General features: G+C 40.1%; 1 protein-coding gene across 2 annotated transcripts in view; it reads left to right on the forward strand.

Annotated features, from left to right (window-relative positions):
• Nucleotides 1–15,894, forward strand: part of AP1M2 (adaptor related protein complex 1 subunit mu 2) — a 79,300-nt gene that overhangs the window by 9,379 nt on the left and 54,027 nt on the right. The window contains exons 2-3 of one of the 2 annotated variants that reach the window (XM_026679662.2): nucleotides 6,004–6,160; nucleotides 14,287–14,354. The exons of the other annotated variant lie outside the window; for it this stretch is intronic. Coding sequence (XP_026535447.1) covers nucleotides 6,004–6,160; nucleotides 14,287–14,354 — 225 coding nt within the window. The remainder of the gene's footprint in view (nucleotides 1–6,003; nucleotides 6,161–14,286; nucleotides 14,355–15,894) is intronic. 2 annotated transcript variants of the gene reach the window in all.

Raw genomic sequence — 15,894 nt, forward strand, 5'->3', positions numbered from 1 at the left:
CTTATAACTTTCTTATAGCTCAATTAAGTCTATGAATCAATATATAACCATTAATTAGCTATACATCAATTGATTAATTAGTTGTTGTCCAAAGTATCAAATTGTGGAAAGAATATAAAGGATATATAGGGTATAGCAGTTATAAAGAATGTAGCAATCTATAAATTAGGATACATAAATTAATTCTTCTTACAAACATTCCTATAGATAGATAGATAGAGATAGATAGATAGATATAGATAAAGATATAGATATTATTTTTCCCCAGTATACAAATTTAAATTTAATACTTAGAAATTATTCAGCTTTCTTCTTCTTTCTTCCTTCTTCTTTCCCTTTCTTCTGCACACCGTCAAATTACTTTCCTGATTTCCTGTTTCATCAGCTGTCTTTAACTACTTAGTCACTTTCACTCTCAAATTGCACAGTCACAGCTTTCTATCAAAATGGTTCCACTACAGTTCTCCATTAAAGTTCCAATTGTTCTCTCTAATGTCTCTTTTCGGCTCTGCTAGTAATCAATCCAAATCGTAGAAATTTTAAGTTTTTATTCACAGAGTCTCAATCTTTTCTTCTGCAGCACTCTCTCTCAGCTGTCAAACTGTTCTGTTTCCTCCTCTCCCTTTCGCTCCACTATCCCCCACCAATTAGTTGCTTTATTCACTCTCTCCAGAGACTCCCTCTGTCAAGAATCTTTTACAGGGCTCTCTTCTCTCACCTCTCAAAAACTGTCCCAGTCTGCCGTTCTTCTTCTGATGTCTTGTGTTGATCCACTTTCCTGCTTCCCAATCACAGCTGGCTGTCACAGCTTCAGACCCGCTGTAGATGCCAGATTTCTTTCATGCCGGATTCAAAGGGCTTTCCCTCGTCACACCAGGAGGTTGCTTTCCTCCACTCTGCTCCTAGGTTTCCCCTTCTAATTCGTGTGTCTCTCCAACCTTCATGATGCCTCTTCCAAGCACGAAAATTCGGATACAGGATTGCAGAGATCGCTCTCCTGTTCCGCTCCACTGTGACCTCACCACCGGAAGTCCAGTTCCATCATTGTTATTTTCCCTTTGAACATTATCTTAGTTTCCTCGGGTATTTGGGGCAATTCTGCTTTTTGCAGAATTAACTTTTATTTCTTCAATATTCTCTTGCTCATATAATTTTTCATAATACTTCTGAACTATTTCTTTTTTTCCTCATTTCCATAGCAAACTGTTCCATGTTCATCTATTAATTGTATTATCCTTTTTGTTTCTCACTCCTTTTTCAATTTATATGCTAACCATCTGCCTGGTTTGTTTGCATTTTTGAAAAAGTTCTGTTTAGCTCTCCTAATTTTTTGTGCCAACTCTTCTTTTTCCATCAGCCCCATTTTGTGCTTAACTATTTTCATTTGGCTTTTGAGGTTCTTTTTTTGTGGATATCTTTGTAGTTCTTTCTCCAGTTTTTTGTAATCCTCTTCTAAGATTTGTTGTGCTTGTCTTTTTTTAATATTCCTTCTTCTCGTATAAGTTATAATCAGACCTCTAATATAGGCCTTCATAGTGTCTCATACATTTTGTATGACATTTTTATTATTTTCTTTAAAGAAAAAAGCCAGTTCTTTTTCCATGTTTTGTATACATTCTTTTTCCTTCAAAATTGAATTATTCAGAGTCCATCTTGATCTTTTCTTTTGTCCCTTCCATTTGACCCATATTGGTTTGTGGTCCGCACAAGTACCTGTTTCAATATTTGCTTCTTGTATGTTTGAGATTAGTTCCGTTGACATCCAAATCATATCTATTCTTGACCATGATAAATGTCTATTAGAATAAAATGTGTATTGTCTATTCTTAAGATTCATTTATCTCCAAACGTCCTGCATACTTAATTCTTCTACCATCTTAAAAAAGGATTTTGGCCGTGTCTTTCTATTTTTTTTGGTTAGCTTTCTGTGTTCTGTAGTCCAATTCTATGTCCACTATAGTGTTGAAATCTCCAAGAATACATATATTGTCATATTCCAATTCTATTATTTTCTTGTGCAGTTTTTTTATAAAATTCTTCTTGTTTTTCATTTGGTACATATATTGCAATTAAAAGCATCTTTGAATTATTGTCTATTATTTCCACCATTAGTATTCTTCCTTCTTCATCCGAAAAAATTAGTTTGGCTTTTATTGTATTCTTAACATATAGGACTACTCCTCTTTTATTTATTGTGCCAATGAGGTGTATAAATTCCCAATTCTGGGACAGTCCAATACTTGAGAATGTTGTTTTTTAATATGAACTTCTTGCAAGCGGATTATGTCTAACTTTAATTTTTCTAACTTATGAAACGTTTTCTTCCTTTTGGTGGCCAAATTCAATCCACTTATATTTATTGAAAAAAAATTCTTCTTCCATTGTTTACACTTTATATGTAGGGTTTATTGCTCTCGTTGTTCTTTGCTCTCTTTCTTCTTTTGGTTCCATCCTTCCACCTACTGCTCCTTCTTCCCTTCTCCTTTCTTCTTCTTTTTCTTCAGCCATATCCCCGCAAAGTTTAATTTATTTCCTCATCTCTTGTTCTCTCTTCTTCTTTTCCTCTAAAATATTCATTATAAAATTGTTCTGCTTTCTCTATTGAATCCAATCTATGTCTTTGTTCTTCCCAAGTGAACATCAAATCTTCTGGAATCATCCATCCATAATTCACTGCTTTCTTAATTAGAATTTTTGTCAAGAATTGATATTCTCTTCTCAAATCTCTCACTTTCCTCAGTACTTGTTTTAGGACTATAATCTCCTTCCCTTTATATTTCAGTGGGTCATCTCTTGCTTTCTGTAAAATTTCTGTTTTAATTGCTTTCTTAGTAAATCTCACATAGATTTCTCTGGGTAGTTTATGTCTCATAGCATATCTTGTATATACTCGGAATACTTCATCAATCCATCCATCATTTTTTCTGTTGATATCTCCAAAGCTCCTGCTAGCGCTTCATCATTAATTCTGCAAGGTTTTCTCTTTTTTTCTTCTTCAATATTTTGAAATCTTTGGTAGAAATCAGCTCTGTCCATCTCCCAGGCAATCATTTCCTTTCCCTTATCTTGCTCAATTGCTATCAGCCTGTTATCTATTTCTCTTGCTTTTTTCTCTGTTTGATCTCCTCTTCTATTTTTTGGAACCTTTCCTCATTCTTCATCATCATTTGTTGTATATTCTCCATTTTTTCATCCATTTTTTTCCATTCTCTCTTCCATTTTCCCCATTTTACCTTCCATACGCCTCCCTTGTTCTTCTATTGCTTGCATTATCAGCTTTAATTCTTGCATTGAGACACCCTTTTCCTTCTCCTTCTCTCTTTCTCCTGCTGTAACATTGTTTGACTGGTTGGGCTTAGAGAGGAGGAGGTAGGGATCGATGAGACTGTAGCAGCTGTCTTCCTCATCTCTGGTTAGTTATAATTCTAGTCAAAAAGTGTCTGCCAACAACACCAGGACCAATTTTCTTCAGGTTCTTCTCTACCTTATTATAAGAGGAGGACAAGTAAAAGTAAAAAACAAGGGGGGGAACCAAATTCTTTGTTCCAAGGAGCAAGAAAAAGTGAAAGTAAATTGGAAAAAAAATTAAGATATAAGAGCCAGTTGTTTCAAAATATAGAATCCTCATAGAACTGATGCAAGAAAAAGGAGAAAAAAACAACAATAATAATGATTTTAAAAAGTAGTCCACAAGTAGTGTTGAAGGGAAGCAGAGGGGGGGGAGTATATTCCAACAGTAAGGCTGAAGCAAAAAAGTAATGGTTTAGGAAAAGCAAAAAAGGCCCAAAGGAAATACCAACCACAGAAAAACAAAAACAAAAATCAATTGTAATTTTAAATGTTAGTCACAAAGCAAACCCCAGCCACCATGCAATGTCCAAAGTGCACAGTTGTAGTATCAACAAGATATTGTCCAAGGTCACAGTAGTCTTTTCTCTTTCCACTTCAGTCCGTTTAGATTGTTTTGCAAGAGCAACACCTGTATAAACAATTATTGTTCAGTGCTCAGCTCTCTATCTTCTCTAAATGTAAACAGCCTGTGACCAAGAAAATTTTCTCACAAGCTTATTCTTTTAGTCCCTTCCAAAAAATTTTTTTAAAGCCTCTAAGTGGCAGTGTTGCTTTGCTTTGTTTCCAGTACCTTGTTATATTGTAACTAAAAGTTTCTAACAAAATTCACTTTTAAGAGAGAAAACAAAAAGGGAAAAAAATAGTCCAAGATCTATATTTAAGGTAAAAGTTAAAAATTTTCTTCCTTTAATTATTGTTGTAAAGTCCAGTCCAGTTTGAAAAATTAATTTCTTGTTAAAGTACAGTAAAATAATTAGTTTTGACAGTTTAAAATAAGCTCAATTTCATCATTTATTTTCTCTTCTGTCTTCTATCTTCTTAAAATCTTTTCCCCCTTAAGGTGCTCTTTCATTCTTAGTCAGAATGTTTTTAAAAAACCTCACCCAAAGCCGACACACTTTGTTTCTGTATCCTCTTCCGTTCTGGAGCTGTCCCAACCTTTCAGCAGCTTTTCAATGGCCACTTTCCTCTGCAGCCAGATTAGAGAGCTTTTCCTGGATCAACCAGGGACTTTGCAGTGTCCCTGGGATCAGCAGGATGCACTCTCCTCTCCCACCATCTCTTTGGGACGATTTGGGTCCAAACAGACTGTCCAGCTGCGATGATTTCGATGGCTCTCCAGGAGGTCATGAATCTCCCATCGTCTTATCGCAACGTCAGCCCCGCCCTCTCTATTTTTTATTTCTTAAGTGCTGACATCTGCTGTGGGCTATTAAGAAAAGGTAAGGGCTGCTTTCTCCCTCTAAAAAACCTGTTTCTCCATTTCTCATCCTGAGAAATATAATATTCTTCCTTTTTAATATTTCTCAAAATATTTCATTCTTCTAAGAGAGGGGTGGGTGCTTACTTTCTACAGTATCTAGGTAACAAACTGTCTCCCTGTATTGTTTTATTACTCAGATAGTGGACCTAAAACAAATCTACCTATCTATCTATCTATCTATCTATCTATCTATCTATCTATCTATCTATCTATCTATCTATCTATCTACCGTGTTTCTCATATAATAAGGCCGGGTCTTTTTTTTTTTTTGAGCCCCGAAAAAATGGCTAGGCCGCCTTTTCGGGGGTGACTTAATTCCCCCCCTGCATCTTCGGGCGGGCAGCGACGGCTTGGATGTTGACCTCGGCGTTAGTGGGGCACTTCGTATCGGGGTCAACGCAGGCAGCACCATATCCAGGTGTGCAACAAAAGTACTTCCTAACGGCAAGCCCCCCACCATCCCCCACCATTTCGCATGTTTTAATATAGGCCTTAATTTGGGGGGAGTGGCTTAATTTCATTTCATGCCTATAAAACATGCTGGGACTTCCTATTGGGGGAGGCCGTATTGTTGGAGAAACAGGGTATCTATCTATCTATCTAATCTAATCTAATCTAATCTAATGTTGATTTTTTTAAGCAAAGTAGTTGGACCAATATCCTGCTGCCGCCAGTACCCTCCAAATTAAATCTGAAGCACTGCATTCTACTTATCTTTTTTGTTCTTACAAGTTCATAGTGCAGATTTTATAGTTTTTATAAGTAATACTCTGGCTCTTGACAGATGGGGCATGTTGAAATATGGGGCTCCTACTATTGGAGTTTTCCCTCAGGATACCTAAGCAATGATTTTTTTCACCACAGATACATGGAAAGACATCTGCTCATCCGTCAGTGTTCTACTGTAGAGTAGCTCTTTTTTATTTGGCCTAGACCTGCAATGTGTCTTGTATATACAAGATACATTGCAATCCAACATAGCCTGGAGAATATAGTGTTAGAATTTAATTGCAGAAACTGGTGTTTAAATCTCTTTGGGAAGCAGCTGGAGAAAAATATATGCTTTGCACTGTAGTAAAAGGAGAGACTCCTCTTCCAGTGCTTATTCTAAACATACATATTCAATGCTTTTGAATTCTACATTGTTTAACCACTTTTCTCTACTGTAGCCACTAATCAGCCGCAACTATAAGGGAGATGTCAGCATGTCAGAGATTGATTACTTCATGCCACTCTTCATGCAAAAGGAGGAGGAATGCGACCTGACCCCAGTCCTCTCCCATGGAAAAGTTCACTTCCTTTGGATAAAGCATAGCAACCTTTACTGTATCCTTTCAGAGCCTGAATGAAAAGTTATGGGATTCAGCCACCCTGCAAATTTATGTCTCAAACAAAACAAGCATCTTAATTTGTTACGAAGAATAGATCTGTAGGGGTTGAGGATATATGCTAAACTTGAGAATGACTCCCTGCTTTGTACTTGGTTGTGTGCTTTTGAATATGCCCTAGAAATTGGGTATTATTAACCAAGGGATAGAAAGAGGTGGTATGTAAGTTTTGCTTTGCGGGATCACACCTTGTAAGTTAATAGTCTCAAAGGTAACTACAAGTAATTAACTTAAAACTATAATCGAGTCCAAAATGTACATTCCTAAGTGAGTTGGCAAAATGAGTTGCACTTCATTTTACAATCTTTTTTGCCACTGTTAAGGAAATAATTGCAGTTAAGTGAATCATGAGTCCTAATGGATGATCATTTGAATATGAGCCAGCAATGTGCAGCAGCCACCACCAAAAAAGCTAATACAAGCCTGGACTGTATAAACAAAGGCATAGAATTAAGATCATGTAAAGTATTAGTACCATTTCATAAAACTCCGCTAAGATCACACTGACTCCAAAAATGACTGACTCCAAAAATAGAGCAGTGCGAAGACTCAGTGAAGATGAAAAAAAGGGAAGGATCTACAGAAGGGGCTATGGGGCTTGACACCAGAGAACTAATTGAGGCCCCCTGTCCCCCTTCTGAATAATTTTTGCAAGTGTTGGAAGCTGCAGAGAAGAGATGGAGACTAGGCGCCCGACCCAAGGAGATGGATTCAGGCAACCAGCCTCAGGAGACAGATTCATGGAGAAACTGCCAGACGGAGCTGAATCCAGAGATGAGACTGGAGGAGAAGCTGTCTGAACATCTTTCCTTCTCCAGCCTTCTGAGGATGTCCCACGAGACAGAGTGGAGAAGTTGGGGGACATTGGAATCAGACAACTCCCAAGACTGGAACCTGTTGCCTCCATCCCGAAGCCAGTTGTTGGCAGGGATCCCAGACCAATTTCAGCAACTTAAAGTGGAAAGTTATGTCTCACAGCGACAACCTCTCCAAACAAGCTGGGTCCTAACACAGCCCACCTTTACTTTCCCTAGTCCAAGAATTGACAGTGGAACTAGCGTGGCGTCGGTTGGAGGTAGTCAAAGGATTGGCCCAGCCCAGCAGGCCCAAGCAGAAAGGGAGAGACAGCAGATACAGCTGACATTGATTATGTTTCTCCCCCTCCACAATCAGCAAGGAGATTACCCCCTGCAGAGAGTATTCCTCCAGGGTGGGGATTTTATCCTGGTCAGGGTGGGTCCAACACCAGTGGATGCTAGCACCTGTTGCACCACCTGGTTTGGGAGCACCCTGAGCCCAAAGAGAAGCAGCGATCCCTTCTCAGCAAAGGGATCTGCGCAGGCAGCAGACTGCACCCCCCTTCCCATTGCGGAGAAGAATTCAACAGATGGCCTCTGCTCAGCAGGTGCCAATTCAGCCTCCCCTTGGAGTACCCCTACAGAGCCCCTACATGCCACAGCTGGCTCAACACATTCCAGTTCAGCCCCCGCAGTTCTATGCCGATCCCCTCACCCCCCCCTTCCGACCAGATCAATTGGCTTTTCAAGCAACGTTTGATGGATGGCATGAACACTTTGCTTACTTCAGTACTCAGATGTGGTCCCACATAGGTCAGTTTGGAAACCAATATGCAACAGATTGTGACCTGGTTTCCGCAATCAGAGATGGGATGAATGAAGGGGATGCTTCAAATTGGGTAGCTCAATTGCACTATGACGAAGCACTGGAGCTACAGGATGTCGATGCCTTTATTTTTAGGGCTAGATTTGAGAATCCTGATAGAATTGGGGAAAGTGAAGACAAAATAATAGAAAAGAAACAAGGCAAGCGACCCTTAAAATACTTTGTATGGGACTTTAGAAGGGTCACAAGCAACCTCATGAACTGGCCTGACAGAATACTTCCGCACTATTTTAAGAATGCTATTGACCCAGAAGTTAAAAAAGCATGCAGCATCAGAGGAATACCAGAGACTTTACAGGATTGGAATGCCATGTCCCTTAGGCTGGACAGAGAAATCAACCCCACGTGGAAAAAAAACCTTTGAGGGCCCTCCTAAGAGAACCAGATTGCCCAGATTGTCCAGATTGCCACTGACCAGACCTGCTGAAGATGCTCCTACCCAACCCACAAGGATTCTAAAGTGCTATCGATGTGGTCAGGCTGGTCATAGGGCAGCCGACTGTCTGGCTCCTGCACCTGTTCCACAACTGAGGCCTAGTACAGCTGCCAGGGGTCAAAGGATTCCACGGAAGCCTCCAGACACTAGCCGGATTGCTAGACATGCTGTAGAGGGTCCCCTCCACACAGAAGGGAGCAAGGAATTTCCGGCCCAAGAAATCTTCCCCCCAGAGGCAGATGAAGAAGAGGACCCCATGGTGAGTGCTGCCATTCCCCCTTTTACAGTTAAGGTGAAATTGGTGGTGCCTGAGATGGGGGAGACAGGGGAGGTAGAAGCAGTAATAGATACTGGGTGTTCCAGATGCCTTATTGGGCTTCCCATTGTTGAACAATTAGGAATAAAGACTAAAGCCCTGAAACACCCAATCAGATTTGAACAAGTAGATGGAATGTTAATTGGAGGAGTCCCCGCCACCCAAATTACAGAGTTAATCAAACTAGAGATGGGCAGACACTGTGAGCTCATCCGTTTTGTAGTGGCTCCAAAAATGTCAAAATCTATCATATTGGGACTTGCTTGGCTGGATAAATGGGCCCCTACCATCAAGTGGGAAGACAGATACTGAAAAATCATAATTGGGGTCAGCCCGCTACCCACTTCCTCCCACAAAGAAACTGCCACCCAACAGGGATCCACAACCAGAAGCAGCAGCCACCGCTTCAGACTCTCCTCCCAGCAAACCCCGAGTCCCTAAAGAATACAGGGACTTGTTTTCAGTGAAGAGGAATATAACATTTTGCCCCCCTTCCCATTGAGCCACTGATTGTGCCATCAAGTTAGAACCCAGGACAAAACTGCCAAAGCCAAAGATATATTCCATGACACCAGCCGAAATTACTGAGTTGAGAAAATAACATTGATACCAATTTGGCCAGGGGTTTCATTGAACCTGCCAAATCTAGGTTGGCAGCCCCAGTACTGTTTAAAGGGAAAAAAAAGATGGTGGCTTAATATTATGCATTGATTTTAGGAGCATGAACACGGTGTGCATAAAAAACATGTACCCCCTCCCCTTCATGAAGGACTTATTAAATCACCTGTCTAAAGGCAAGATCTTTACCAAGCTAGATCTGAGAGAAGCCTACTTCTGAGTTTGCATAAAGGAGGGAAACGAATGGAAAACTGCCTTCAACTGCCCTCTCGGTAGTTTCCAGTTCTGAGTCATGCCTTTCGGACTCCAGGCCACCCCGCGGAATTTATGCAACTAATCAATTTGACCCCAATTTGACAGTTACTGGGAGGAGGTAGTGCAAACTATGATAACAGAAGCTCAACCCGCATGCCAAGTAACCACTTGAGGCCAAGCCAAATGCAGCCCCAGGTGCCTAGAAGACAAACTGACAGCCAAGTTGAAAGCAGCACTTTTAACTGATCCATGGTTTGTTGAACATCAAACCAATTTGACAATGAACGAAGATTGGCTTGGAAAGAAACCAAGATTTATGTACCCAATACCCTAAGACTGATGGTTCTGAAACATAGCCATGACTCATGGTTGGAGGGACACTTTGGGTTCTTAAAAACCCTACATTTATTCAAGAGACAGTTCTGGTGGCCAAAAGTGAAAACTGATGTTGAGGACTATGTGAAGAGCTGTTCAATTTGTACCACGATGAAACACAGAACTGGAAAAACCCCTGGCCTCCTTCAACAAGTAGCTGAACCAACAAAGCCGTGGGAAGAAATCATGATGGACTTTATAGTTACCGGAGAGTGGAGGAAATACTGTGATTTGGATTGTTGTTGACTTATTCTCTAAGCAAGCCCACTTTACAGCATGTAATGGACTACTGTTGGCTAAGAAACTTGCAAAAGTGTTCATGAAGCATATCTATAGGCTCTATGGAGTACCTTGTAGAGTAATCTCAGATTGAGGTGTACAGTTTACTACTAAGTTCTGGAGGGAGTTTTGAAGTCCATTGGGTCTTTCCTCAGCATTCCATCTTGCGTGAAATGCTGCTGCGGATAGAGCGAACACATGGTGGAGCAATACATTAGATGTTATGTAAATTATCAACAGGTGAACTGGGTGAAACTGTTACCATTTGCAAAAGTTGCTTACAATAATGCAGTACAGAGCAGCACAGGCTTGACTCCATTCCAAATCAACACCAGCAAGGATTTTGTCCCTATGCCTAGGGAACCCCCAACATCCATGTCTTTAACAGAGTGGATGGACTCATTAAAGAAAGGTTGGGAGAATACGAAAAAAGCTTTAACTGAAGCTGCTGAGGAATATAAAAAACAAGCAGACAAACATAGATCCCTCCAACCATGATTTAAAGTAGGGGACAAAGTGTTTTTGTCAACTAAATATCTCACGTTGAAACTTCTTAGTAGAAAGTTGGGTCCTAAATTCTTGGGTCCATTCCCTATTTCTAAGGTAATCAATCCAGTGAAAGTCCAATTAAGTCTCCCTCAGCTGTTGGGGAAAATACACCCAGTGTTCCACAGTAGTTTGTTGAAGCCTGATGTAAGGTCAAATCTAAGGCCAATACCAGCAGCTCCCCCCAAACCTCTGATTGTACAGGGTCAGATACATTATGAAATAAATTCTAGATTACACCGAGGATGATTACAATATTTGATGCTATGGAAAGGCTACCCTTTGTCAGAAGCTACTTGGGTGAAAAGTTGGAATATACATGCAAAGTGGGAGGGAGGAATTCATTTGAGTATATTTAGTTAGACAAAATAAAATTACTTTGCTGGTTCAAGGTCACTGAGTGTGGCACATAATGAAATGGGAATCTTACTTTAGGATGGATGGTGATTGGACCATGTGATGTGATGATGACTAAGGGTGGATGGATTTGTAGTTTTGACTTTTGCAAGGAAGCCCGAAACTTTCAGATTCGGGATTCCATAGATGTGTTACTATCCAGATAAAGGAACTTTGAGAGATGTCTGCCTCAGAGTTATTGGTTGGAATGGAGGGTTGCTGAAACACTGACATTGACCTGGTACTCCCCAAATCCAGGAAGGCTATTAAATTCCCTTTTGTACCCCGAGGATTGGACCATTGGTTCTATGGGGATGGTCACTGGATTGACCAGGAAATTTATCAAGGGATCATCATTGTAATCTGAATCCATCTCCACTGGGTTGTCCAGCAATTTGGTCAGAGTTATCTCGCCATCTATGACCTCCACTCCTTTTAGTGCTGTTTCATGGGCTCTCTATGGCACAATTCCTTGCTTTTTGGCAACTCCCAGGGTTGCCTTTTGGGTTGGGCATGCAGCTTGGCAGTCAGCATCCCAGTGGCCTTTTCCCCCACACCTGAAGCTCTGCTCATGTGGCTGTGGATTTGGTGCCACTTTTTCTCAGGGAGGAATATCCCCTATGGCTCAGATGATATTTGGATCACACCAGATCAATGCTAGAATGTACCAAACATGGCGGGTGCAGGGGGCATCCCTGGAAATGCAACTATTGTAGATCTCATTGCTCAGCCCATCTCGGGAACAAGCCGATCAAGATGTCTTCGGGTCAATTGGTTAGCCGGTAGGTTGTGAAATTCTTGAGTTTATGCACCCACTCCTCTTGTCTTTGGCTGATAGTTTTTATATGATATCTGGCTTTTTGGTCAGCCAAGGGGTCCTTGAAGAACTTCCTAAGAGCAGTCATGAAGCAGTCAAAGTTTCTCAGCTCCAGGGTAGTGTCATTGTGGAGGGTGGCCATCCATTCAGAAGTGAGCCTCTCCGGTGTCATGGTCATGCATTGCCCTTTTGCCCCTTCAGTAGCTGTTTCTAGACCATATTCCTGTATGTAGGTCCAGTTGTGTGCCAGGAAGAACCCCAGTGCTTGGGATCTCCATTGAATTTTATGCTAAAGGTGAGCATCTTGCGACCTCCCCCTATCACACAGGATCTGGTTCCATAGCTGGGGCAGGTTTAGCTGCAAGGTCCAATGCAGGGGCAGTTGTTGCAGCCAAGGTGCCCACTGCTGTTGTGGTCATGGCAGCAGAAGTTATTGCTCCATCACTTGACATGGCTGGAATCAGTTGATCAGGGAGATTCTAAGCCCAGATTAGTGCCTCTCCTGCCTTGAGGTTGTTGAATACATCTTTCAGGAACTTTATAGTTTGCTCCAGCATTCAGTTTTCTCAATCTGGCTCATCTGGAGGCTCACTGGAAACCAGAAACAGGAAATTCCAGTAGGCCATGCCTACCATGGCCATGCCCACCCAGCAACCGGGCAGCGAACCAGTTGCTGGAATTTTTTTTAAACAAGTTTTATTCAGTTTTCCACATTTTAACATCTTTTTTTAGTGAACAGCATGATTACAGGTTTCATATACACATACAAATATGACCATAATTACATATTCAGTTTTTGTATTCAATTTCTTAACAATACTGTTATACTGTACATTTTCTATTTTATTATATTATTCCAAATGCTTGTCTCATTATTTAATTCACATATATTAACTTCATAGTTATTATACTTTAATACTTTTAACTGTCACATTTGTATATTCTTCTTAAATTCTGATTAATAACACTCCTTCTATAAATTGGTTTCCCCCCAAAAATATCAGTTTAAGTGCGTCACCTCTAAATTACATATTAATTATCTCCCCTTTTAAATCCTATTAAATGTTTTACATTTTATTACCTAAAACATTAAAATTAATAATCCCATTTAAAACTACATAACATATATAAATCAGATTCTGCATGATTTCCCCTTTTTAATTTCATAAGGTTTATCTACAATTTCAGAAAAAAGGACATATTAATCTACTCATTTAATTCTAAACCCTGATGATAATTCCATCTCAGCTCTCCTCCTATATCATTTTATTTATTTCAGTATATTTAAAATATTTTAATATATTTAATAAACATATTCCATTATTGTTACAATTATCTCTATGCATAAATGAAAAGAGCACTGAATTCCATTATCAAAAAATAGCAGTTCTATTTTCCATCTTATCAATCTATATGTCCCCATTTCACAACTACAAATTTATTTATGTTACCTCCCAGCACCTTGCAGAATCCCCTCTCCAAATATCAATCAGCCATTATCTCTATGTCTAATTAAACAATTTTCCCCATTTTTTTAGAATTCCCATATTTCTTTGTTCCCAAGTCCTGTTTCTTATCTCTTCTTTCCCCTTGTATTTTCCCCTTTATTCTTTCACTCCAGTATTTATCCCCTTCTCTATTTATAACTCCCTTCCACCCTTTGAATTTCTGCTGATTCTTTTTCCCTTTTTTAAATTTTCCAGATATTTCCCTCTTTGTTCATTTTCCATATCTCCAATATTTATTTCCAACTCTTTTCCTCTTTCTTTCCAGAGTTCTTTGTTCTGGCCCCTTCTTTGATTTGCTCCACCTCCTCTTCTGTCCTTTGTCTTTGTTGTTCATCTTCTGCAATCGCATTTTCAATTAATTTTGAAGCAAAGCCCAGCGTTTCACCTCGTTGCTGGAATTTTTGAATCCCACCCCTGCACTAACCCACCTCAAAAAGAAAAAAAGGATAAAAATGATTTTAACATAAGGAGTGAAGAACTTGCTCTATATAATCCATGCCATTTTAAAACTAAACTTTCCTGCTTTTTCTACAAGTTTGAAAATGCCTCTGCACATTGAACATATCTTCATCACAATAAGGGAAACATTTAAACGGTACATGTGGAATTATTGATCATGCTATTTCCAATAAGCATGTTTATGCACCTGATAAACATAGACTCTGATTAAAACAGCCTTTTTTTCCATAGTAACACAGTAATCTATGCATGATGGCTACCAACTAACCATTATGTAGTATGTGCAATTTTGTCCTTTTAATTCTTTCTAGAGTACAGGTGTCTAGTGTAACTGTCCATATATGTCTCTTATCTTTGTCCTTAATTTTTCATATAGTGGTGGCCATCACCATGAAGAATGCCAATGCCTCACTGGTATATTCCTTTCTCTATAAAGTGGTTGAGGTACGTAGCCTTTCTTAAATATTCAGGAAACTAAGGATAAAATATTCTCTTACACTTCAGAAGGAAAAAGGAAGTTGCCATTCCTTAACCCAAAGGTGCTTTTTCAAGAGGCAACTGGGCTTTCTGGTTTTTCTTTGAAGACATTTTGCTTCTCATACAACTGTGACTGGATGTTGGGTAATGGAAGGATTTATACTCCTTGCAGACAGTTGCATTATTTTAGCCAGTTGTTAAAATCACCTGGAGGTTTATCTGAGTGGTACAAGTGGAGCCTTTTTCAAGCTGTTGAAAGGACTGTGTTGTACACTGATGATGTCATATCCCTCCCACTCTGTTGAGAGAGGACTGTTCAATTTTGACATATATGGCCTCTTTGACCCCTCTTTCAAACCAGCAATCTTCTCTGTGCTGTCTTCAAAAGAGTTCCTTTTTTCTTTTAAATGCAGATGGACTACTGAATCTAGTCCTGATGGGTTTATTCTCCTATGTTGTGCCATGCATATATGAAGTGGTTGTTTTGTTTCCCCAATGTACAGATCTGTCATGGCTCACTGCATTGTACTGCATATACCACATTGCTCAGTTTGTGTCTGGGTGTTTTATCCTTGGGGTGGACAAGCTTCTGCCTTAGTGTATCAGGTTTGAAGTGTGCATGTATGTTATGTTGGCTGAAGATCCTCCTGAGCTTTTCTGATATTTCTGCAATGTATGGAATGACAACATTGCTTTGTTTATTATTCTCTTCATTGTCCATTATGGAGGAGTTCCTGTGGGGTATTTTTTGAGATTTGATGAAGGGTGAGGATGACCCAATGGTAAGTGACCCACCCCTTCGCCATCCCTGTAAAAATTGTGGCAGCAAAATCCAGGGTCCAGAGGGATGTGGAAGCCCTAATAGACTCAAGATGTACTCACTGTCTAATCAGCTTGCAAACTGTCCTGAAGCTAGGGATCAAGGCTAAAGTCCTGATCCGGCCTATAAGATTCGATCAGATTGATAGATCACTGATAGGGAGAGCCCCCACCACACTCCTCACAGAACCAGTAAGGCTAGAGGTGGACAGGCACTGGGAGCTCATCTACTTTGTAGTGGCACAAAAAATGACTGCGGTAGTGTTCCTGAGACTGTCCTGGTGGAAAGGGGGAGAGAGAAAATTAAGGTTAGGAATAGTTCCTTTCCCCACTCCTAGCACTTCTGAAATAGGAGCTGTCCAGCATTTGAAGGACACTAAGTAAAGCGAGAAATCAAGAGCTGCATTAGAACAATTCGCAGGGACCCCCCAGATTCCCAAGGACCTAGCAAACCTTTTCAATGAAGTGGAATGCAATATATTGCCCCCCCATCACCCCACCGACTGCACAATAGAGATTGTGCCAGGAACAAAACTACCCAAACCGAAGCTGTACTCCATGACCTCTACCGAAATGAAGGAACTAAGGGAGTACATTGATAAGAACCTGGCCAGCAAATCAAGGGAGGCCATGCCGGTGTTGTTCAAAGAGAAAAAAGATGGAACAATGAGGCTATGTATGGATTTTA

Source organism: Notechis scutatus, chromosome 2 (assembly GCF_049901735.1).
Source record: "Notechis scutatus isolate UNSWTSFEM ecotype Mainland chromosome 2, rNotScu1.2, whole genome shotgun sequence".
Lineage (NCBI taxonomy): Eukaryota > Metazoa > Chordata > Lepidosauria > Squamata > Elapidae > Notechis > Notechis scutatus.